This window comes from Sitophilus oryzae, unplaced genomic scaffold, assembly GCF_002938485.1.
Source record: "Sitophilus oryzae breed Bouriz unplaced genomic scaffold, Soryzae_2.0 scaffold_1396_pilon_pilon, whole genome shotgun sequence".
NCBI lineage: Eukaryota > Metazoa > Arthropoda > Insecta > Coleoptera > Curculionidae > Sitophilus > Sitophilus oryzae.
In genome coordinates, this window is record NW_022146055.1 from 12064100 (window position 1) to 12091119 (window position 27020).

At 31.2% G+C, this 27020-nt stretch overlaps 2 protein-coding genes across 4 annotated transcripts in view; both read right to left on the reverse strand.

Moving 5' to 3' along the window:
- LOC115876054 (bicaudal D-related protein homolog) overlaps nt 1–27020 on the reverse strand; it is a 138047-nt gene that overhangs the window by 90778 nt on the left and 20249 nt on the right. The gene's annotated exons all lie outside the window — the stretch shown is intronic.
- On the reverse strand, nt 1442–13811 carry LOC115876056. Its single transcript, XM_030891731.1, has 3 exons — nt 13517–13811; nt 5560–5827; nt 1442–1778 (listed from the first exon to the last, which is right to left on the reverse strand). The coding sequence occupies exons 1-3, from the start codon at nt 13761–13763 to the stop codon at nt 1505–1507; spliced, it is 789 nt and encodes a 262-aa protein (XP_030747591.1). The 5' UTR covers nt 13764–13811; the 3' UTR covers nt 1442–1504.

Here is a 27020-nt window from a genome sequence, read left to right on the forward strand (position 1 = left end):
ACAAGAAAGAAAACCCAGAAAAGACCCAGTGGTTCTCAAAATTTGAGCAAAATTTTTTTTTAATTTTCAAAGTAAAATAACTGGGTTCTATTGAACTTATTTGAAAAACGGTAAAGAGAAAATATGTTCTTTTCTATCGAGATCTACCAGCCCTGAAAATATTTGCACTGATTTAAGACTCGCCCTGTACAGTTAGTATCTATATATGTATAGGCCTATCTTTGTAGGAATTGGTATTCTTTTCAAAATCTGTTTGAATCTTAAAACAATACCACGTTTGGAGATACCACGTTTTTTTTAATAAGTTTCTCAGTTCAAAAACGCTCATTCAATTTTCTTTAATATTAACTACACTATTAAAATTAATTCATATTTCGCAGTAAAAAAATTGTTTACAACCACATATGTATGTAATGTTGACATTACTGACGTCAATTACTGAAAATTTTAATATTGTTGCTATCTTTAGCAGCCTCTTCCATTTCTCTCACTCGGGTTTACTCTTATTTCTCTTTCCTCTGCTCCTTCTATAGTATCTTTAAGTTCTAATGGTTCTTTGGTTAATGTTCCTGGGGTGGGTTCTATACAACTGTCAAAATGTCTAATACCACTGTCTTCCTTATCATCTGCCAACATTTTGGCTTACTTTTTTACAGAAATTCAAAGAAACGAACGATAAATTTAAAATTCAAAATAAGGTATTTATGATTTACTGATTTTTAAAGGTTAGTAGGCCAAAACAAAATAATTACCAATTTTGGCATTTTTACCGCTTTTTTTCATTTTCAAAACACAAAATTGTACCTCGTTTTTGATTAAGTTGTAAATAAAATAATAACAATTTTAATTAATTAGTTGTAATAGTAAAATTAGTGGTAAATAAAATAATAACAAACCTTTGAAGAAATCTGTCATTAGTGTATGGAGATTGATAATTAATTAATCTCCCTATATTACCAACATTTAGGGACTTAAGCTTCCTTAATAATTTTCTCAGTTGTCGAAAAACCTTCATCTATTTTTCTTAATATATATTTAAAATTTTTATATAAAAAACCAGCAATATGTCGTCGCAGTCGCAGCCACCCTAAATTGTAAACTACTAGAAGTTAGATTTAATTAGAAGTTAAATATAATATCAAGATTTATTTTTTGTCGCAGAGTGTAGTGCACACTTTTTGTACATTACACTCTGATAAGTGAAATATTTCATTGATATTTGACGTAATTTCCCGTCATTGTGGGAAAAAGGAACAAAAAACAGTGCAGAAATAGAATGAAAAATCATATTTTGGTTATGTCGAATCGCAGTAAAATACTTTTGGATTGAGAATATGTAACCTTGTCCATAAATATTGCAATAAAGAAAAAATCTTCCGTTGTAAAAAATTATTTAGAACCGATAAATATCACACACACTGAAATAAATAGACTTGTACCAAAAAATTGACAACTGTTATTAAACATCTTGTTTCTCTGTACATAACATTTCTTTTTTTTAACATTAGTTAGAACAATCTGTTTTAGCCATTTCCTCAATTTTTTTCTCCATAGTACCTCGCCGATTCTGGTTCATTTCGACCAGTCTCGCCATTAGCTGTTGCGGCGGGTGGGCTTTTTTAAATTCGCAAAATATGTTTTTCTTTTCGAAAGCTTCCTTGTTTAGTTTGAGGCGTTCGGGAATGTCAGAGGGCGACACAGGTCCGCTCCTGGTCTTGTAGGAACCCCGTAGGGCAGGGACAGGTTGGGGCTTAGGTGGTTTGGGAATTGACATTAATCTTTAAAGGAATATAACAAATTAGTTTAAGAATAATGCAAAACCATAAATATACCATTTTAACAGCCATCTGAATGTAAAATGGCCAGACACAGATAAATGAAACAAGTTTAGATTGGAAAGTGCCCATAAGGACAATGTAAACACTATTTGGCGCTATTCTTGCAACGGTCGCGACCCAAAGTTTTTGAAAATTTAGAGAGCGGTTCGGCTTTTTCCGAAATTATATCGCCAAATGTTATTTATTTAAATTTATTATTATTTTCTTTTAATTTTATAAAGAAAATACAATGTGTTGCATACAAGAAACTTTATTTTATATTAGGACATGTATGAAATACCTATGAAACTTTGGAAATCGACGTTATGCCACGATCCAGGATGATTTTTGCAGTTCACAGTTCACAGCACAGCTTTTTAAGTTTTTAATGCCACTTTTTCACAATTATCACGAGTTTGAGTAAATAAAACTTAAATTAAACTCACAAGATAGCAATAATTACTTTGAAAATGAACGCTTTAAACACTTTTCCAATTTTTTTCAATGAGAGCGGTTTAGATTTAAAAAGAATTTATAATTTCTGAAGATTCTGACTTTGACAAGAGATATGGACAAGAGAAAATTTTTCTGTTTTTGTTTGAGGTTGTTCTTAGCAACCGCTATAGCAGCGCCAGATCGCGTACAACGGTCGCGACCCAAAATTTTGACGGGCATTTCAATCTAAATTTATTTCCTTTATCTGTGATGTAAAATGGCCAAACGTCTGCCATTATGACGTACAATCCGTTAATCAGATGCGATGTCTGTCAATTTCATTCAATCAATTCATTTATGTTACTTAGAAATAATTAACGAGTGAAGCAAAATGATACAAAAATAGGCATAAAATGCCTATTTTTGTATCATGGGTGGAGGAAAAGATATTTACTACTTTAACATGAATATAATTAATAAATTTTGTTTGTCTTCCAGGGACTATTATTTAATGTTTTGTCAAACAGTAAAACATATTCTGTTCTTAAAAGATTAATTCCTCGAAAAAATATGCGACAGCTTCGGCAGACTCAATATTTTATACTTTCCATTATATTTTTCTCAAGTTTTTACATTTGCTTAGTATTTCAGTTTTTACATTTACTTAGTTAGTTACAGAAGAGTACTCGATTATTGAAATAACCGCCATCGCTCGATTATGAACGAGAGATGACGAGTTACGAGTGACGAACGCAAGCGATCCTAGAATAAAATAAAATCCGATTTTAATGTTCCGACATACTCGATAAAAAGCCGAGCGAATTTTGTACATACATTCCAGGTATCAAATTTATACGACGTTATTCGTTGCGTACCTGAGTAACAAAATTCTACGACCTACATCGGCAATGCTTTGAAATGAACTAAATCAAGCGATCCAGCGAATCGCTCGTCGCCTGCTACTTGCCATTCATCACCGAAAGAATATGTGTCCTGCGCACGCAACTTACTGCGTAGCGCTTGGCGTTAACGATTACTTACAACAAGTGACTGACAAAAAACCGTATTTTTAAATACGAGCGATATTTCGCTCGAGCGATCGCTCGATTATTGCAATCGCTTGAATTCGCTTGAGTACTCGATTATTGAAACTAATCGGTTTTTCCCAACACTACTAAATAGCCACCTGAACATAAAAAATGCAATGTAAATTTTTCAAAAAACTCATGAATAAATCTTTCCCATTTTGTTAAAGAGAACTTTATATAACTTTACTTATGTAGTATTAAACAACCAAAATTACTTAATATTTTTTTCGTCTTTGTTTTTAAATTTAAACATTATTTACAAAGTAGTAGTTAACCATGTATCTACTTATATCTTAGAAAGTAAATAGTTTAACTTTTCATATAAAAAAGGTACAAGTAAAAACTGTACATATCTAACATTACGGTATGTAAATTTGCTCTAGTAATGGTATTTTATCTGTTTATTTTTTTACGTAAATTCAATCGTACATAACTGGATGAACAAAATTCCTAACTAATTGGCCTCAATACATCGTAAGCTGAATTAAATATTAGGTGTAAATTATTGCCAATAATGAATTCCTCTATTAAATTAAATTAAAATCGGAAGTGATAAAGTCGATAAATTATTTTCCTTCACAGTTTTAAGTTGATTTCATGAAGTTTACTTCTGCTATTCAATGCTTAATACATATTAAAATATCAATCCGTGTTATCCATAGATGAATTGCCTACATGGAAATAAATGTATACCTTATTAATTATATGTTTGTTATTTAAATGTATTTTTGTTATTTTTCGCAAAAAAATATGAATAAAAAGCAGAAAAACACTGTTGCAACATAAATTAATAGCCTATATCCTTGTGGGGGGTCATTGTATTAAATGGTTCTGTGAATAGATATTGTGTCAAATATGATATTCTACAAATACTTAGGTTAAACAAACTTTAAAAGTAAAATCGAGAATGGTCTATGGTTGTAAAAATACATAAATGTAAAATGTATGACATTTTAATGTAAATGACATTTTATAAAAAAATAATTATTTTTTAGACAAAAATTATAAAAAGTGAAGATTTTGTGAATTTTTTAAAAAATTTTAATTGTGTTTTTTAACATTGTGAATGATCGTAAACTAAAAAGTATAAAGTGTAATTGAAACCTGACTGATTCTCCCTTGGGGGCAGCACCGGCGGAGAATACACCAAACCTATTATAGCATGTAATTAATGCATATTATGCATTAATTACATAATATGCATCCATTTAAAAAAAATCGATGAGTTTTTTTAAATGGACGCATAATTTCCCCTATTTTCATACAGGGCGAGTTTCCTACGATGTTCTCTATGGGTATCTCGGAAACTACTGGAGATAGAGAGTCGGTTAAATGGGAAAAGTGTTGCAGTTTTGTGGGGTCATAAATATGCGCTTTTCAGATTTTTTAAAAAGTTCATGGCATTTTTTTTCGAAATATCTGGTAAATATTTCGAAAAAAAAAAACAAATTTGGGCTATTTTAAAATTTGTCCCTAATTCCATTATAAACTATTTTAGACAAAAAGTTTTCACATAAAAGTTGTAGATAATCAGATCCTTAGTGAGATTGTGTTCTCATTTTTGACATATGATACAAACATATGTTTTTTTTTAAATGGAGATCATAGTTGGCCATGACTTCATAAAAAGCGCCATTTTTTAAGCTTTTTAGTGATATAAGCTAATATATGTTTTCTTCGAAAAATTACTGAGTTATAGCCAATTCTTATCATTTTTAAACAATTTCACTTAGTTAGCCATGGAAACAAGTTTAATCGGCTTTGCTCTCAGAAATGTGAAGCTGTCACATCCAAACTTTGTAAATTAAAATAAACAAAAATTGTAAATATGAATTTTTCATATGAAGAAAAGCGTGTATTATATCGCTAAAAAGCTTAAAAAATGGCGTTTTTTATGAAGTCATGGCCAACTATGGTTTCCATAGAGGAGGACACAACCTCATTAAGAATGTGATTATCTACAACTTTTATCTGAAAACTTTTTGTCTAAAATAGCTTATAATGGAATTAGGGACAATTTTTAAAACAGCCGAAATTTGTTTTTTTTTTCGCCATGAACTTTTTCAAAAATCTGAAAGGCGCATTTTTATGACCCTACAAAACTGCAATTCTTTCCCCATTTAACCGACTCTCTACCTCCTCGTAGGAAACTCACCCTGTATAATTGACACTCCCACCGTATAAAAAAGAAGATAACTATCACCCCCTATGCACGTTACCTCTTATATAACGGGTGCAATTTCCTCTCGCTCAGATCAATTAAGCGCTTCTCGGCGCTCTCGAAGGGCGGCATCGGGTCCACCTGGCCCTTCAGCGACGGGTCTTTCACCATATCCTCCAGGATTTTCGTTTCCGGATCCGTTTCGAGGTTGGGCATTTCGACGTGGCCCGTTTGTAGAATGTAAGCGGTTCCGCATGTTCGGTACGCATCGCCACCCATTTTATTCGATATGTGCTTAAGGTCGCAAACTATCTGCTCGTCCGGAACTATGAGTTAAAATTTAAAATGGTTGAGGATTATAATGGATAATTTGGATTTGACCAAGTGTCGCTAAACTAGAAAGGTTGTTTGATAACTGATGAATTAGAATACTGTATTAAGAGTCCATTTCACTAGTTCGAAAAAGTAGCAAAATAAGCGTTCGGCATTTAACGTTTTATGTAAAACCGGCTAGCTATTTTTATACAAATGAAGAAGGAAATTAAAGATAAAGGATTATATTATATCCGTATTGTAGCACCTTTTTAGACAACTTCTTTATTTTTAAGATTTTGATGGACAAACATCAACAAAGTATTCATTATGTTATTGGACTAAATTTTCTTGAAAATAAAGACGCAATTTAAAATTCCGTTACAATACGGAAATAGATTGAAGTTTTGTGATTACAGTGATATATGATGTATGTGGTTTTGGAACAAATTGCTCGCTATTTTATGGCAAATTCTGAAGCTATGCAAACCTTAATAAAGCCTTAATCAAAGCACATGTGTTTAGAATTTTGGGTGTGGCTTAACACGACAGGATCGGGCTAAGTGAGCTAAGTCTTAGGCAGATTTCTGAAATATAAGATACAATTTTTTAAAATAAGACTTTCGTAATCATACAAATTGTACGATAAAAAGTATGGAACTGATACGGAACGGAAGCTTACGTATAGCGTCAATACAATAAAAAATACGGAACGGATATGGAATGGAAACGGAAGGTATAGTGGGAATCAACCTTTACCTGACCCCTGAGAGCTAAAAATGTTTGTGGCAAGTTCCATTTTCTTTTAAAAATTAACCAAGGCATATACTGACATGAGTCAAAAAACTAAATATTTAGGAGATATGGTTCTGACCGAAAAATAATGTTTTAGAAAAATTCGCTCACGAAATTATTGCACAGGTTGTTTTAAAAATAGGGTAAAAAACAACTCTTCGATTAATCCTGTATAATATGTTAAATACTAAAGTTTATAATAAACTGAGTTTACGAATTAAAGTTGATACATATATCTATATACAGTTTGCTAAAAAAATCAAGGAAATAGAGCTAAAAATAAGAAATATATACAAGGTGAGTCTTAAATAAGTACAAATATTTTCAGGGGTGGTATATTTCGACCCTAGGAACACGTCTGTGAGTTTTTTTTTCGCAAAAAAAGATGTTGAAAATCGTGCATTTTCTTTTAAATTTCCCTGTATGTTTTTCGAAAACTTTTTACGCCTGTTTTCTAAATTAACTGAATTTTCCCACTGTATAATTTCTTAATCTTTGATATTACCATAGTTACGACTTTACTCCATGGTTATGGCACTAAAAGGGATGCAAATACAGAAAAAATCCAGTGGCTTTCAAAATTTTTTCAAAAAAAAATCATTTTTTTTTTAATTTTCAAACCTAAATAACTCGGTTATTTTGGACTTATCTGAAAAATGGTAAAGAGAAAATATATTTCTTTTATCGAGATCTACTAGCCCTAAACATATTTGTACTTATTTAAGACTCACCCTGTATAATTTTAAACTTGACCAAAAAATTTTCCGTGGCGTGTTTTTGCATCTGAGTGTATACCTATAACATGTAATTGAAACACTGTTTGTATATATGGGAATTACCACCATAAATCCACTAAGGGAATTCAATAATTTTACTCATGGACCATATAAAGCAGACGAACCGTATATAAACATTGTCAATAACCTCGCTGCCAGTTTAGCGACCTATGATAGATAAATTTCCTTATAATGTTAAAGGAAAGCAAATAAAACATCTAATATCACACTACAGTTGCCATCAGTACGATGATTTAAAATTTCCTTAAAGGACTATAAAATAAATATAGATGTAATTACCAAGATCTGCTGTACTGTTATAAGCAATGTTGATGAAGTTATGTCAATACAATACACCAATGAACCTAATGCATCAATTAACCAGTTATTATCATTAATACTAATGATATCGACTTAAGTATTAGAACACCTTTTAGTTATATTATACAGGGTGAGTCTTAAATAAATGCAAATATTTTCAGGGCTGGTAGATCTCAATAAAAGAAACATATTTTCTCTTTACCATTTTTCAGATAAGTCCAAAATAACCGAGTTATCTAAGTTTGAAAATTAAAAAAAATGATTTTTTTTAAACATTTTGAAAGCCACCGGAATTTTTCTGTATTTGCATCCCTTTTAGTGCCGTAACCATAGAGTAAAGCCGTAACTATGGTAATATCAGAGATTAAGAAATTACACCGTGGGAAAATTTGCGGTGAACAGGCAGTTCTAAAAATTTTCGAAAAATATACAGGGAAATTTAAAAGAAAGTGCACGATTTTCAACATCTTTTTTTGCGAAAAAAATCTCATAGTCGTGTTCTTTGGTTCATATACCACCACTGAAAATATTTGCCCTTATTTAAGACTCACTCTGTATAGTTAAATAATTCTAATACCTTTGATGTTTTAAGTTTTAATTAAATGGCTTAAAATGTGTGTGATGATTCATAAAAGTATTTACTTTCCCCATCTTGCTTCTAAAGGATACTACACCTAATTTAAACATATACCGGGTGCGTCTCAAAAGTGGCTCACCCCTATAACTTTTTTATTTTTTTAGATAAAAAAACGAGATTTGGTATGTTAGTATATGAAATAAATTAGTATTAGTATTCAATTGTTCTTGGTCACTTTCTGTTTCTCCGGAAATTACTACAACTTTTGATTTTTAAATGGCACTCTCGGTATTTTATTATTCTATTCGATAGAATATTTTACACCATATTTATGGAATAACCTATCATATGTAACTTTTCACATTTTCGCATATGGTTTATATGAAATTGTAACATAAGGTTCATAACGACAATTTGACTCAAATACCAAGTGTGTTGTACCAAATTATTCGCAAAAATGCTTTTTTAAAATATGCTAATGTGCCACCCTTGTCGCATTTGAAAATAATTGAGATATTATTAAAAATACGATTTGCATGGGCATTTTTAATCGACCAGGACAAGACACGAAAACTATTAGACGATTAAATCTATTTTTCCAAAGCGCCTTGATTAAAAATTAGTGTTTGTGTAAACACAGCCACGGCACTTTAGATTGAAATTTAAAATAATTTTTTTTAAGCAGAAATGTCAAAAGTGGTGTGCATGGCTGCCGCCTGGTAGAATATCTATCAATCAGATTGGATTGTCTTTACAAGAAGAAAAACTTTTTTATTATTGACATTTTGAGAAAAATGCAAATTCTTCAAAAAAAATTTGCTTCTTCTAAAATGTTTAATCCCGTTTATACTTTTCCAACTTTCTATACCGTTTTAGAGAAAGAAATTTTTAAGAACTGGCGTTTGGTATCAGAGATCAACTTTTATTCTGATTTAAGGAAAGATGCTTTGAGAGGGATTTAGTGTTCTGTCCTTTGTCCTTTTGTCCTTTATTTACATCAGGAAGATATAATTGACCGACTTGAATTACATAGTCATATTGTTGAACTCATTGAAGAAGAACTCAAAGAACTGGAGCAGAAGTATGAAACTAAAGAAATAAATGAAGATGTAGCCCTGGGACTGAAAACTTTACAGGGCGTAAACCCCATGTAAATCGAGAGACTCCTGTATTTTAGTTCTTTAGGTAATATTTTCATCCAAGGACACCCTGTATATAATAGACCAATTTTGACAACCTAAATATTAAGAAAGGATAAAAAAAGCTCAAGTATCAATACCAGAGTTTTAATAAACATAATAGTATATTACATACCGAGGAGGGAAAAGTGTTTCATTACTGTCGAGAGATTAACTAAATCTCGAGACAATAATGAAAAGTTTCCTCCGAGGTTTGTATACTATTTTATCTACAACCACATCATTAAATAAAAAATAGGGACAGTATTTTATTTTGAAAAAAAATGCGAAAATGTGTCGTTTTCTGTTTTGGCATTTTCATATCTATAGTTACCGGTACCAGTGGTTGTTATGGCGCAAACCTTCAACAGCAAAACAAACAACTAAGTGACAGTTTTGAATTTCTCGTTCGCTTTTTCGAATTTACATAACATAGAAAGCCAGAATGTTGTCGGAAAGTTCTGATAATGAAGACTACTTTAATATTGGTACTCCACCAGAAGTTACAGAAGCTGCAAAAAGAGCAGAAGCCAGTTTACTTCCAGAGAAAAGTAGGGGGCGATATGAAATAGCATTGAAAGTATCCGAAAAATGGTGTGCCGAAAGAAATGCTAAGTATATTGCTTTGGAGACAGTCTTGATGGCATATTTTAGCGACATGGCAAGGCAGAAAAAGCCATATACTCTTTGGGCTACGTACAACATGATACGGACAATGCTAGAATTAAGAGAAAAGACTGGCAAAACAACTGACTATCAAAACATCACAAATTCGTCGCTTATTTAAAACGCCAGAATGTAGGTTTTAAGCCAAAGAAGTCTAGCATTTTTATCTTCAACAAATAAATGTATTAAAATCTTCAATTATTATTGTTAATTTTTGTTGATGTTAGATAAGTATTTAATAAAGATATTACAAGAATATTTTGCTTCATTAAATGATGCGAGAAATAAGAAAAACCGTGTGAAGGAAATGGGTGAGGGAAATGGATGAGGGAAATGGGTGAGGGAAATGGAAGAGGGAAGAAATGTAGATAATTTGACACTTTCAAATTTTTTAAAAGTCAGTAATGTCAGTATTATTACATATGTGGTTGTAAATAAACATATTTATGACTAGCAAAGGCAAACATGGCAACCCAACACAGTTAAAAAAAAGCACATGTCATTCGCTACCGGAATACGTGGTAAATAATGTAAATTTCCGCATGCTCTACGTCGTTATGATAGTTTCACTTAATCCCTCTGTCTTTTATGGGAAAATTATCGGATGAAAGTAAATTAGCCGTGTTATGAATGGAATTAAAAACAAACATTAACAGAAAATATAATGCAGTTAATTTGAAGTGAATTGTAATATAATATATTAATTAAGAAACATAAAAATGTAAAGCGCTCTTTAAGTAGGTTAAATATTGTTGGTACTATATTTGAGTACCTATCGGTTAGTTCGAGAATTTCTTTTTTTAATTTAACAATACACAATGAAAACGGTATTCTGGTTAGATGACGGTAAACAATTTGTTTCTTTATTACATTTCAAGACTGGATTGGTCTATATTTTTCCCCAAATCATTTATTTTTTGGAATTGGAAATAAGCACATATGGCTCAACTTTCGTTTAGCTGAAATCGGTTTATACTATAAAAAATGACTTTATATATGCGTTCTAGAAGGCGTTAAGACAAAGAGTTAAGAGTACAAATTTTCCTGCGGAAATGCGTCATTTTCATTTCTCGTACTTTAGTATAGCCGAAATCTGTTCATCAAAACTAGTCTTCGGGGTGTGTTTTAGACATTTTTCTAAACATAAAAACACAAAAAAGTGTCTGCGGAAATTTTTTATTTTTATTTTACATAAAAAAATGCTTTGACTTTAGAATAGCCGAAATCAGTTACATGAAAAATGAACTTATATTTGTTTTATACGAGCCTTTACGAGCAAAGCAATACAATAAAATTCCTGCGGAAATGTGTCAGTGTCATTTTGTGCACTTTGATTGTCATACATTTTTCAGTTTAGAAGCTTACGGGACCCGGCAGCGAATAGGGATTCTGGGTGGGGTAAAACATATTTCGGAGGAATAACAATTCTTGTAGAATTGATAATATAGGTTCTTGTAAACTATAAGTACCTCGGAATGTTGCACTTATTCTTGTTTTTTATTAAAGCTTTACGTAAATAATAGGGCTGATTCAAAACAAAAAATCATTGGATCATGCAGTTTTCTTTTATATTTTAATAATTAACTGTGATTTTGAAAAAAAATATTAGATTGGTTAGCATTTGGGTTGTTTTGGTTAATTCTAAAGTGCGAAATTTGGAAATTACGCATTTCCGCAGGAAAATTTGTGTTTTCCGTGGTTCACAGTAGCTTTTTAAAGACAGTTTTTTTTCTAATAACTGATTTCAGCTAAACGAAAGTTGACCCGCATATATGTATGTTCCGGTGATTTTAAGAGAATATTATTAAGTATCAAATAATTATTAATATACCGGGTGCGTCCCAAAAGTGGCTCACCCCTATAATTTCTTTATTTTTTTCAGATAAAAAAACTAAATTTGGTGTGTTAGTATATGACATACATTTAGTTAGTACATGATATACATTGACATGGTATTTTTTACGAATAATTTGATACCTCACTCTTGGTATTTCGAGTCAAATTTTAGTTCCGAACTGCAGTTATAATTTCAAATAAACCCTATGCGAAAATGTCAAAAGTTGACATATTATACGTCATTCTATTCGGACTGTTATTTTCTATCGAATAAAGTAAAAAAATACCGAGGGTGCCGTTTAAAAATCAAAAGTTGTAGTCATTTCCGGTGAAACAGGAAGTGACCAAAAACAATTGAATACGTCAATCAATACTAATTTACGTATTGATTGACGTATTCAATTGTTTTTGGTCACTTCCTGTTTCATCGCAAATGACTACAACTTTTGTTTTTTAAATAGCACTCTCAGTGTATTTTTACTTTATTGGATAGAAAATGACACTCTGGATAGAATGACATGTCATATGTCAATTTTTGACATTTGACGCCGTTCCTTTTTCGATCATACAGTATTTCGTTTCAATAGTAACAATTAAATTAACTTTAATTAATTAAGAGTTCATTTCACTAATCGCAAACGAGATTTGGTATGTTAGTATATAACATAAATTAGGATTGATTGACGTATTCAATTGTTTTGGTCACTTTCTGTTTCACCGGAAATGACTACAACTTTTGATTTTTAAATGGCATCCTCGGTATTTTTTTACGTTATTCGATAGAAAATGACACTCTCAATGTCAAAAGTTGACATATGATATGTCATTCTATTCAGAATGTCATTTTCTATCGAATAAAGTAAAAACATACCGAGGATGCCATTTAAAAATCAAAAGTTGTAGTCATTTCCGGTGAAATAGGAAGTGACCAAAAACAATTATTGAATACGTCAATCAGTCTAGATTTATGTATATAATAATATAATATTATATATACTAACGTACCAAGTCTCGTTATTTTATCTGAAAACTTAAAAAAGTTATAGGGGTGAGCCACTTTTGAGACGAACCCGGTATAGGTAGTAAATTAAATTTATAACAAAAAAAGTTGTTTTTTTTTAAAAATTGAAATTTTTTTTTCAATTTTTAGTTAAGAAACATAATTTCTTGATAATATGGCAACATAAGTATTAGTAAGAATATATAAACAAGGGTATTAGATTAAATTCACAAGAAATAAGACTCAAAAAAGATAAGCAAAAAATCTTTCTTTTTTTGGAAATTTTGAAAGTAAAATAACTCGGTTATTTTAGACTTATTTGAAAAACGCGGTAAAGAGAAGATACGTTTCTTTTATCGAGATCTACCAGCCCTGAAAATACTTGCACTTATTTAAGGCTCACCCTGTATATATAAGGTCTCTTAACGTATTTATCAGTAAAGGTAATCTGAAGGTAAAAATATTTTTAACACAAGGTGATCTATACTATTCCAATTATTCATCAAATTTTCAGTTTCATGAATAAATAAATATAAAATATGAAAACTACCCACCAGGCTTTACAGGATTCGTATCTGCTTTCTTCTCTGCCTCATAACATTCTGCTTCTTTCTTCCCTTTAAATATATTCCAGATCGACTTTTTGGGCGGCTTTTTTGCTGGCTTCAAGCATTCTACTGCCTCTTCCGGGTCTTTCTTCAATTTCCTAACTGGACGATGGATATATCTCAGTTGAGCACAGTTATTTTGCACAATGTTGAGTCTTATGACCGCCTGAGCTAATTCTCGAACCAATTTCATTTTGATAAAAATTGCGCGATATTTTCTACGACATAATTTCGTTGACAATGACACGGTGACATTAAAAACAAATTTTTGTCAGTCAATCGAGTTGTTCTTATATTATTATATTACGCAGAAATTATTTTGAAGATTAGTTCTGGGTCTTTAGCAATAATATGCTATTGCGACTTCGTTCTAACCTGATTGCCTTAGGATATTTTTGGTCGAGCGACTCGTAGCTTAGATTAAATAAAAATGATGTTAGATCGGTTGAAATAAAGAAGGAAATAAAGTAATTGTTAAATCGTAATCATTTTATTTTGTAATAAATACAAACATAGAATTATTCACGCACTAGTTTATTATTATTGCTCTCATTAAGTCAGGATAATATAATATGTAATTCCAGATGAGTAGAAGTACCTTATAAATTAGAAAAGTGTCAGAAAAAAGATTCTAGGATATCGTAGTGGGTAGTTATTTAAATATGACTACGTAAAGTCGTGACAGCTAAAAATACTGTCATTCAGGATAATTCTTAAAAATATTTTAAATATCCAACAAATAGCTTATGCAGGGTGAGACTTAAATAAGTGCAACTATTTTCAGGGCTGGTAGATCTCGATAAAAGAAACAAATTTTTTCCTTACCGTTTTTCAAATAAGTCCAAAATAACCGAGTTGTCTTGCTTCGAAAATTAAAAAAATATATTTTTTTGCTTACATTTTGAGAACCACAGGATCTTTTCTGAATATTCTTTCTCGTAAATTTAATGTACTACTGTTGATTAAAAAAATTAGCTTATTTCTTCAATCAACGGTACTACCTATGTATGTTGGCATATTATCAAGATTTTTTTTTAACTAATAGTAATATAATAATAGCTCCCGTATATAGCGTTTAACGCCTTGGGAGTAGTATCACACATCAGACAGTCTCAGAGCTTTGACAAAAACCAGTACCTGAGACGGCTCCACAGACGACAGCTCTCAATCTCCGACATCAGCCGTATCAAAGTTTATGGCACGAACGGTTGTCGTCTCGGCACGGCGCACTCAGTGATAAGGTGTTCTGGTGTTTCCCCATTTTCCCCATAGAATCTGCATTCGCCGTTGTTTGAGGTGTTCGTTGAGGAGACAGTATCCTGTTAGAAACCCCGTGTCAATCGGAAGGTTGTTCTTACTTAAATCAAGGCAAATTATTTTTCTCGTTATATGACATAAAAAGAATATTATGGAAATTAATTACTGGATTCAATCCGGCAATCCTGCGAACGATGCTATTGTTCAGCAGTATTCATAATAAGTTCGTATAGTAACACGTATTATTCAGAGACACTTTGTTATTCTTATTTCTAACGTAGCTTTATAGTCGAGTTCTGTGACTAGGCAAAGTGTAGCTGTGGCTAAAAATTACTTTCACACTTAAAAGGCTTAATCTTGAGTCATTTCCTGGAATGGAGTAATAGTAATATAACTTTAGTGATGCAGGTTTAGGGTAAGGTCCAAATTACCTGCATTATGAAGGGAAAAGAGTTAGAAGATGAGTCAGATGATGGTTAGCGTGTCTTTTAATACCACTATCAGAGAGCTTTCAGTAACAAAGTATATTCGATTATTCAGGATTTACAAGGCACAGACACTAAACAAGTATAAAACCATAATTTTTTAAGCTAGTGGTTGCAGAATAGATATGACTGATGCCTGTTGTCAGTAGCTTTCTGCTTGACGGAACTTTCTGTTGCGGGAACGTTTGAAAATGATGACGAACTTAATCTAATTATCTTCATATTCATAACAATCATCAAATAATACAAATAAGTTAAATACTAAGAGAGGTACACAAACACATTTACAACTGTCTTTAAAAAACTTGAGTTAGGGACGATTATTTTTCGGTATTCATAGAACAAGTATCCACTGAAGTATTTTTAATAATATTTTCTGTGTAAGTGCATCTACAATCAATTATTTACAATCAATCTAATTAAAAAGAAGTATTTTGTCCAATAATGGAGGTCATTGAAATACAGTGGCTTGAAACATATATACGTGTAAATAATTGAGGAAGGTCACACTTTTAAGGTCCTAGGTTTGCATAAAATTTAATAAGCGATACAAAAAAAATTTAAGGGGGATTGACACGGCCAAGGTGTACTTGGTCCACGTACACTTAGATGCTGCAATATAAGTATATTTATCTTGATGCTGCGTGTGGCTCATTTGTACGCTGCTTGTATCGTTATTAATAACTGTTTTATCCAAATCAAGTTGGAAATCTTTCCAACATCGAAATAATTTGGTAGGGCCAATACTTACTTGGATGTTAAAAAGCTTTCCTACTAGCCTTAGATAAAATATAACCATACAAATAGCGTACAAGTGAGACGCGCGTCACATCCATACGAATCTGATGGCTGTAAAATTCGTTCATTTCTTATGTTTATTTAGAAAATTTATATACATGTTTAAAGATCGTGCCACCTCAAGTCGACTAACAGTACTTCTTTCTGATTTTGAGGAACTCCATATTCATTGTTCGAGGTAAGAAAGCCGAACGACGCGACACAAACGCAACGCAAACCAACGATGCCATGCGGTAAGTCTGGGTAAGTCATAGGTCACGATTCGATTTGTAAACGGTAAACCGCCGCGCCGAATCTTTTGTAGGGGAGACCGTGGTAAAATCATCCAACTGAGGTAATGAATACGGATTTCCACGAAATAGACAAATCAGCGATAGAACAGAGACCCTGCCGCTTCCAACAAGACAGCAACTGAAGTTTCTAAAATGAGGTAGATATATTTTAGACATTTAAATGAACTCGTTAGTGCTTAAACGTTTTTAACATTTCTTTTTTCGAACGATACTAACTAATAGTATCGGTAACTATTAAGATTAACATTAAGAGGTACGTCATAACGATATTCTATAACATTACTAAGATCATTACAAGTTATTACATACATTACAAGTCCTCTATGGAAAGTTACAAAAAGTACACTTTAAACATAATAGCATCTTTAAGAAATCAAATATATTTCTTAGATAAGTAAACACACTGCTTCAAAAGAAAATCGACTATTTGTCCAAGTATTCTGATATTTACTTGTTTACTTTACTTGTTTTTCATCTTCCACTGTCGTAGCGGAATTTATTTTCATTTATTATTTCTCGATAATCCTGATCAATATTACTCTTCTTTTAATATTTACTGTCTTGAATAACTGTTCTGGACTATTTAGAAGTAAAATAAAGTAAAGTAAAGATTTCAGTTAACGTCTCTTTTTTGCTACCAGGGCTAATCTGGACGGGGCCTACTTTGTTTACGCGGAATCCGAACCGCGGTCCTCGGACATATCATCATCAATGGCCTACCGACTTGGCAAGTGTCTAAATCAACTCTTACTCACGAGATATCCGATCTCATCCGGCGTGAATGAGCAGTGTGTGTCAATAGATTTTACAATTTTGCCTTTATTGGACAACAGCACGATACGCAGAGTTTCGAACAGGTCACCCGTCCATCCACTAGTATCGCCTTACGTCGCTTAACTTCGGTGTTCTAATGGGAACCGGTGTTTCAACGTAGCTAGGCCGTTGCTTTTTAGAAGTAATAAAATGTACAGAAAGTAAATCCTGTATACTATTTGCTCCATACTACCACCAAACCTTTTTATTTTTAGCACGTATAAAGTCAATCTTTGGTCAATATGACATTAAAAAAATTATTTTTCTCAAATTATTTATACAACGAAAATATCAATTTGACTTTAAAAAGTTTAATTTGGAGATAGCATGTTTCTTACGCTTGATTTTCATGCATCCGACGATACGATGATTCGATATTAATTTTATTGGTTGAATTTAAAGACTTCGATTGGTTAGAAAATTACACAGTTTTTTATATTTATTGCATTTTCATGCCTCCGTTCATCGGATGTACGATTTGCTTGTGAATGGTGTCATTTTATATTTTCATTTCCATAACGATTTTTTATTTATTTCCATCGCTGTTTTACTTATAGCAAAGCTTATAGTCTAAGAGCTAGGAACGTTTTCGAGAGATAATTTTAAGAAAGCTGGTTCTTTAATGAGTGCGTCTCAAAAGTGGCTCACCTCTATAACTTTTTTTATTATTTCAGATAAAACAACGAGATTTGGTATGTTAGTATATGACATAAATTAGGATTGATTGACGTATTCAATTGTTTTCGGTCACTTCCTGTTTCACCGGAAATGACTACAACTTTTGATTTTTAAACGGCACCCTCGGTATTTTTTTACTTTATTCGATAGAAAATAACAGTCCGAATAGAATGACGTATCATATGTCAACTTTTGACATTTTCGCATAGGGTTTATTTGAAATTATAACTGCAGTTCGGAACGAAAAGTTGACTCGAAATACCAAGAGTGAGGTATCAAATTATTCGTAAAAAATGCTTTTTGCAAATATGCTAATGAGCCACCCTCGTTCTATTTGGAAAAATTAAGATATGATTAAAAATATGATTTGAGCATTTCCTAACTGGCCAGAACAAGACACTAAAAACATTAGACGATCAAATCTATTTTTCCAAGGCTCCTTGATTAAGAATTAGTGTTTTTAACATAGCCATGGCAATCTAGATTGAATTTTATAATACATTTTTTTATTAAGCGAGAACGTCGAAAATTGACATATGATATGTCATTCTATTCGGAATGCCATTGAATACAAAGTAACAAAATACCGAGGGTGCCATTTAAAAATCAAAAGTTGTAGTCAATTCCGGTGAAACAGGAAGTGATCAAAAACAATTGAATACGTCAGTCAATCCTAATTTATGCCATATACCGACATTCCAAATCTCGTTTTTTTATCGGAAAAAATAAAAAAGTTATAAGGGTGAGCCACTTTTGAGACGCACCCGGTATATCTTTTGTTATGCTCTCCTGAACAGAGTGCGGACCGTCTGGCCGCTATATGTTGCGTTCACTACTGCGCATCATATCTGTATTCAACATCTGTTCACTACTGCGCATCACAAATTCGTCCTGTAATTACTAAGAAGTCTAGAACAAACATATGTGTAGCATATTTAGTTTCATAAAAAAGTAGCAAAGTAATGTGAAAATCGCATCATTGTATCTCTATTCACATATAAATGAGAAATCCCATAAAACACGCGAAAATGGGATACCCTCTACGATGTGGTGCGCAGTAGGGAACCGAAGTAGTTTACAGGCAGCCAGACGGCCCGCACTTTGGTCAAGAGAGCACAGCAAAAGATATATTAAAGAACCAGCTTTCTTAAAATTCTCGTTTTCTCGACGCCGACGTTGCTAGCTTTTGTACTATTATATTTTTATTAAGGCTAGATTAAATTTGTTGTCGACGGGCTGGAATAAATTCATTTTTTATCTTTGGTAACTGCAAAAGGAATTTGTAGAAGCTATTAAAAATTAACAATTTACTCCATTCTCAGGAGTTTTTTAAAAAGTTTCAAATATTTTTTTCTGTAGAATAAAATGGGAAAAACTTATTCATCATTTTTAAAATTTACATGGGATTTCCTCTGTTCAGGTCGGCGATGCAACGGACTGTATGTTTGACTGGATTAGAAAATGCCATTTCCTTGTCCGTTTAGCTGCTATCCGTTCTTTCATTATCATATTGGCATTATTACAGTCTATTTTATGACCTGTGTCCTATGAATGTTGAAATTACTTATTCTAAAAATATTAGGCATATTCAATATTGAAGCTCAACAATCTACCAAACAATACTACTTATTTCCACTTTATAAGCAGTCGATTCAAATGACAACCTGGCCAAGCAAAATCCGGTTAGACAGCGATCATGGTCGCTGACTCATTACTGGCTTTTACCTTTTTAAAAATATATTCCGCTAGATTTCAAACAAATACAAAGGCTAATTACTCGTTCTATATATCATGCATTGCATCATGGGTGACTAAATCAATTCTCGGATTATACGGCAATCCTAACAATCTTTCAAATATTCAATAGACTAACTCTGCAGAAATTGAACAGGGTATTAATTATAAGAAGCATTTCTTTATTTTACCGCCTCTTTTTTTTCTTAATTATTATTACATTAACTTTCTAGCTAAGATAAGCTGTGATATTCATCTACAAACATCTAATTGTATATAGTTACTGATGCTAATTTTATTAAGCTGTATCAGATTTGGATTATTTTAATTTTAAATTCTAATACGATATGAAAAAATGTATTCAGATGAATCCTGTTTTACTTCCAAGCTGTATTATTTTTTGTTCGTTGTGGTATATTATTTAACTTTCGCTTTTGTATAAATATTTATTCCTAAGTAATTTGTTATAATTTAATTAAAATTGCTATTTAATTAATTTCTAACGAGATGATTAATTAATTTTATGTTTATTACACTGACTCCACATTTTTCTTCTTTACGCTATGTTTGTTACTTAAAAGTCATGAGTATGCTGCAAGAATTTATTAAAAATAAGAAAGTACCTTTTCAAGATTTAAGTGTAGTCTATAATAAATAAAATAAAATTTGTCACAATTGAATAATAATTTCATACCTCTAGAGTTGGATAATACAAAATGTATTAATTTGACTTTTCTATAAAGTGATTAAAATGCAGAAAATTATATTAGAAGAAAATTGACAACTATACGATTGCCAAGATAACATCCAATATTGGATGACCTGTAGAGAACATTTGTTTTTTCTATTCTTATATTATATGTTTACATAATATTAGATTATTTCTTACAAATTATAATATTACTTCACACCTGTGATATACAGGGTGAGTTTTCTACGATGTTCTGTATGGGTATCTCTGAAACTACTGGAGATAGAGTGTCGGTTAAATGGGGAAAGAATTGCAATTTTGTGGGGTCATAAATATGCGCCTTTCGGATTTTTGAAAAAGTTTATGACTTATTAGATATTTCGAAAAAAAAACAAATTTCGGCTATTTTAAAAATGCTCCCTAATTCCATTATAGTCTATATTAGACAATCTATCTTTTAGACAAAAAAAATTCAGATAATAGTTGTAGATAATCACATCCTTAATGAGATTGTGTTCTACGTTTTTTTCTAAAGCATGTCATTTTTGACATCTGACACAAACATAGTTTTTTTTAAATGGAAATCATAGTTTGCCATGACTTCATCAAAAACGTCATTTTTAAAGCTGTCCAGCAATATAAGCTAGAATATGTTTTTTTCGAAAAATTACTGCCTAATTTCCAGGCTAATTTCACTTAGTTGTCATATGGTATTCTTATTCTATTATGATTTAAAACTTAATAAAAAGACAGAATATTTTATTAGACGGTTCTTTTACATACACTTTAAGTCATTTTTGCAAATGTTCAAAAAATCCGCCTTTATTTTGAGTACATGTACATCTTTTTAAAACTAAATTGGCTATAACTCAGTAATTAAAAAAAAAGTATTATAGCATATATTTATGGTTTCCATTTAAAAAACATATGTTTATGTCATAGGTCAAAAATGACAGCTTTAGAAAAAATCGGAGAACACTGTCTCATTAAGGATGTGATTATCTACAACTTTTATCTGTAAAAATTATTGTTCAAAATAGACTATAATGAAATTAGGGAGCATTATTAAAATAGCCGAAACTTGTTTTTTTTTCGAAATATCTAGAAAGCCATAAACTTTTTCAAACGTCCAAAAAGCTCATATTTATGACCCTCCAACCGACTCTCTAACTTTGGTAGTTTCCGAGATACCCATAGAGAACATCGTAGAGACTCACCCTGTATACAGCATTCAGTAATCATATCCCTTTAGTCATCGTAAATAAACAATACTTAATCACCCATAAAACAAAATAAAGGTCAATATTTATATTGCTCTTGTAGATATGCAATTTTCAAACTTATCTTCACTATCAAACCTGGATAACATTTGAATATTAGTGGTAAAGGTGGTATTATCCGAAATCAATATATTTTTATACACAGGTGATAACATATAAGTAAATGTAAAAAACTTTCAGTTGCCAATATATTCAAGCAAATTGTACTTTCCTCGCATCCAATATACAATTAAGATGGTAAAAACTAAAGTACTTCAGTTCAGATAGTTAGGTTTTCACTGTGATTGGCATAAATGGCATACATATATACAGGGTGGTCCGAACTGTATTCCGGAAACTTCCACAGCATATTCTGCAGATAAAAATAGTTCCGGAGATACAGGGTGTAGAAGTTTCATTTTTATTTCGATTTTTTCCAAATAATTTCTGAAATAATGTCAATATTTGGATGAAAATTGGTATCTGGGTTTTTTTTGACATGAAAAATTTGATTTTGATGTCAATATGACTCCCATTTGTAGGGGGCGCCACCTACATGCGTTTTAACTGTTTTGAAGAGTAATAACTTTTCGTTCGTACCTGTATAAAACTACTGGGTAAAAAAATGTATATTTCCGTGACTTTTTACGTAAAAATTGTCTCTTGGTAAAAATCGCTACGAGCAACCATTCTCAAGATATTTAGAATGGAAATAGTCAATACATGTCATTAATGACAAAAAAATAAACCCGTTGAGTAGATAGTTGTTTGACTGAATTAATAAATTTGAAAAAAAAATATTTTTTTAAAATAATCATAATTTTTTCTACGAAAAATGATGATAAAACAGTTTCTGTTGAACTTTTGGCACGAAAACATTTCAAATTAATGATTTAAATCTAATAACTATTAATTCAACACGTTTAATTTATGTCAATGATGACAGGTATTGATAATTTTGATTCCAAATATCTCGAGAACCATTACTCCTAGCTGTTATTACCAAGAGACTTTTTTACGTAAAAAAAACATGGTAAATGTATATTTTTTTACTCAGTAGTTTTATACAGGGACGGACGAAAAGTTACTACTCTTCAAATCAGTTAAAAAATATGTAGATGGCGCCCTCTACAAGTAGGAGACATATTGACATCAAAATCAAAATTATCATGTCAAAAAACTCCCAGACACCAATTTTCATCCAAATATTGATGTTACATACTTCAAAAATTATTTGGAATTTGGAAAAAATTGAAATAAAAATGAAACTTCTACACCCTGTATCTTCGAAACTAAGCATTTTACGACATACATTTATACGAACTTTTTACTTATTTTTATCTTCAGAATATGCTTCCGGAATACAGTTCGGACCACCCTGTATATTTAAACTACTATTCCGTTGTGAAATAGCCTAGTTTTAAGTTCCTTCATCAAATTGCCGATATCCTTAGATATATGAAATCTTATAATTACACTTCACACAAGATATCTTTTTTGACCCATATGAGCAAGAGTAATTTTATACAGTGAATCTAATAACACAGACGATATATGTATCAATTTTGCAACAAGTTATCTAATCACTCTGTAATTAATATTTAGAATTGGGCCAATATGCATACGAACAAGCATCAATGGCCAATTATTAAACTACCTACATAAATTACTGTTTAGATGAGAGCTCGTTATAACTTTCATTTCATATATGTATATTGTAGGATTCATTAAAAAAATAAAATCTTGTTTTTGCCCATACACACGATTTAAAACTGAAAGTATTTAAATAAATGTGGGTTATTTGTATTCAAATGTGTAAGAGACATGACCTTTAATTAACAAAGAAGTAAGGTCTTTCTCTCGCTTAATATTATGTCATTGAAAAAATAAAAGCTTGTATGTAGCTTTGAAATGTTAGAAAATATACCTTAATTTTATATAGTCAAATAAACGAGGCCCTTTTTGAAATGATCTCCAAAAATATATACCGGGTGTTTCTCAAAAGTGGCTTACCCTTATGAATTTTTATTTTTTCAGATAAAGTACGAGAGATATGGTAGATTGATTGACGTATTCAATTGTTTTCGGTCATTTTCTGTTTCACCGTAAATGACTACAACTTTTGATTTTTAAATGGCACCTTCCTATACTTTATTCGATAGAAAATGACACTCTCAATAGAATGACATATCATATGTCAACTTTTGACATTCTTGCTTAGGAAAATCGTATTTTAAATTTCAATCTAGAGAGCCACGTCTGTATTAAAACATCAATTTTTAATCAAGGAGCCTCGGAGAGAAAAATAGATTATTATAGGTATAATATTATAGGTATTCCGAGTCAAATTGTCGTTACATTTATGGCCATGGCAGTCTAAATTGAAATTTAAAATGCTTTTTTAATTGAAAATGTCAAAAGTTGACATATGATATGTCATGTTCTATCAAAAATATGAGGTAAAAAAATACCGAAGGTGTCATTTGAAAATCAAAAATTGTAGTAATTTCCGGTGAAAAAGGAAGTTATCGAAAACAATTGAATACGTCAATCAATCCTAATTTATATCGTATACTAACATACCAAATATCTATTATTCATTTGAAAAAATAAAAAAAATTATAGAGGGAAGCCACTTTTGAGAAACACCCGATATACCGGGTGCGTCTCAAAAGTGGCTCACCCCCTATAACTTTTTTATTTTTTCAGATAAAAAAACGAGATTTGGTATGTTAGTATATTATGTATGTATAACGAGGGTGGCTCATTAGCATATTTCGAAAAGGCATTTTTTTACGAATAATTTGATACCACACACTTGGTATTTTGAGCCAAATTTTCATTACGAACCGCAAGTTAATTATTATAATTTCAAATAAACCATATGCGAAAATGTCAAAAGTTGACATATGATATGTCATTCTATTCGGACTGATATTTTCTATCGAATAAAGTAAAAAAATACTGAGGGTGCCATTTAAAAATCAAAAGTTGTAGTCAGTTCCGGTGAAACAGGAAGTGACCGAAAATAATTGAATATGTCCATCAATCCTAATTTATGTCATATACCAACATACCAAATTTCGTTTTTTTTATCTGAAAAAATAAAAAAGTTATAGGGGTAAGTCACTTTTGAGACGCACCCGGTATAGAGTTTTCTTTAAATTTCATACAAATAAAACAGAATTCGTATAAACTAAAATGTTTACGAATTCTGTTTTTAAACATAGTTGTAGAATGTAGAATGTTTAGGAGGGGGTTTAATCACTGCGACCTTACAGATCTATTTTGTGTTCCCCTTTCTTGAGTTATGACGAGTTATAACTCATCATACAGTCTCAGAGCTTTAACAAAAGCCAGTATCTGAGACGGCTCCACAGAACCCAGCTCTCCATCCTCGACATCACCTACGAAAATTCATGTATTAAACATAGTTACTCGAAATATTATCTGTGACTCTATTCACCATTTTGTAACGTAAAAAATGAAAATTGATTTTTTTTAAACAAGTTTAGCTCTTATCTGAACGAAATACAACAGCTGTAAAAGCATGGCTCGTCTAAATTTACCGTCATAAATGCTTTTAAAGCAAATTAGCGGTTTTAACTTTTCTATCAGCAAAGAGGAATTTTAAAAGCATCCTATTACTTACTTACTTCCATTGGCTAAATAATTTGTTGAAGTAATTTTCAATTATTGTACTTGAAATGAAAGGTAAGAATATCTAGACACCAAGGTGATATTTGAGCATTCGGACTGTTATTTGTTAAAAAGGACTATTTTAATTTATTACAACCGACTATTGTATAAAATTAAAAAAAATGCTGATTCAATATGATATATTGGACAATAAAAATATACGTCAGACAAATAATCTAATAATATTTTTCTGTAACTTTTAAATAGTTCTAATACATTACTAAAAATACTATTTATTTAAGAAATTTCTATGTAGAAAATACATCTAATAATAATCTATTTTAGAATGCCAGACTTGCAAGAGTATTCTGCAAGACCAAGACCATGGCTACTTATTAACTACAGAACCCAGTCTTGGTCTTAATTTCGCATTGCTAAATTTAAGCAAATAGGCATTAGTGCATTAGCACGAGCTAGTACTAAAAAATATGAACAAAATTTGACCTACATGTCAAAAAGTCTCGCCCATTCCTGTAATAAGTTATATATATTCGATACCAATTAAACTTTTAGTTACGAAAGCGATTTTTAAGTTTATTGTTGCCAACCATGGACATATTCGGCGCCGAGCTGACTAACTGAAATTTAAATTTCCCGCTCAGGTGGTCGCTCTTCTGTAAACAATGTCCAAGTTGCCACATTTATTTATTTATTTCCTGACATTGTCATTCGTATTGACACTTTAGTTTTGTATTACGAGTTGTTGGTTTAAATGAATTATGTTGTGATTTGTGATACTTTAAGCTTAAATTTCTTTTTAGCAGACCTTGCAGTCGAACAATTGTTGTTTTTAGAACCTCTTTTAGTGCAAAGCGTACAAGATAGCTTAATAGCCGTAAAAAACTCATCGCAACTTAGCGCATTAGAATATTTTGAATGGGAAAGCGGTAGTAATGCCCGTTTATGTATAACCCTAATTATAATTAATGACCCTATTTATAATTAATTTATTTTTGTTTCCTAAAATAATTTGATTAAAAGAAAAGAAAATATGTAAAAGTGGGCAACACTGTGCCGGTCAAGATTAATCACATGACTAAAAGTTTATTTGATTGAACTATATATAATTTTTTTTCATAGCAACTGTTAAAATTGCCTTATATCTATCAAAAATAGTAGATAAAATAGTACTTTAACCGCAAGGGTAGATTAAATGATACCACAGATGATATTTTAACAGCGAGGATAGGTTAAAAACTTTATTTCTTCTCGCACGTTTTTTAATTGCTTCCATTTTTGAAAATTTTTGTATTCCTTTTCATAATATAAGTTATTCGGGATTTAAATGGAAGTAGTTTGGATATGGGGTTTGTCGCCTCAGCCTGAATATCTGTTGGTAATTTACTTATTTCGTTTTGAGCCATTTTTGGCTCCAATTCAATCAGCAATCGACACGAAAGAGAATTAAAAAATATTGACTCAAAATTGACAGCTTTATTTATTTGTCAAATTGCATAGAACTAACGCCAACCCAGCACAATATTTTTTCTACTCGTAATAAATTCCTTGAAATAATAATTTCTGAATATTTTTTAAAACGTAACTTGCTATGGAAAAAAATATTGTTTTATACACGACGATAAAATTGCATTATCGTCTCACGAATTTAATTTACTCGCGATTTCATCGCTCGTGAATTAATCTTTTCGGTCGACGATAAAATACCATTTTATCGTCTTGTATAAAAAATAACTATTAATCTGTACTATTTAAAATAGATATAAATAACGTAGGTTTATAATT

Excerpts from the sequence above, each read along its gene's own strand:
- LOC115876056 (XM_030891731.1), bottom strand. The coding sequence starts at position 13,763 with ATGAAATTGGTTCGAGAATTAGCTCAGGCGGTCATAAGACTCAACATT. Across the intron at positions 5,828-13,516 it reads TACGAATCCTGTAAAGCCTG|TTCCGGACGAGCAGATAGTT; the intron begins GTGGGTAGTTTT and ends TTTAACTCATAG. Across the intron at positions 1,779-5,559 it reads TTGCACCCGTTATATAAGAG|ATTAATGTCAATTCCCAAAC; the intron begins GTAACGTGCATA and ends ATTCCTTTAAAG.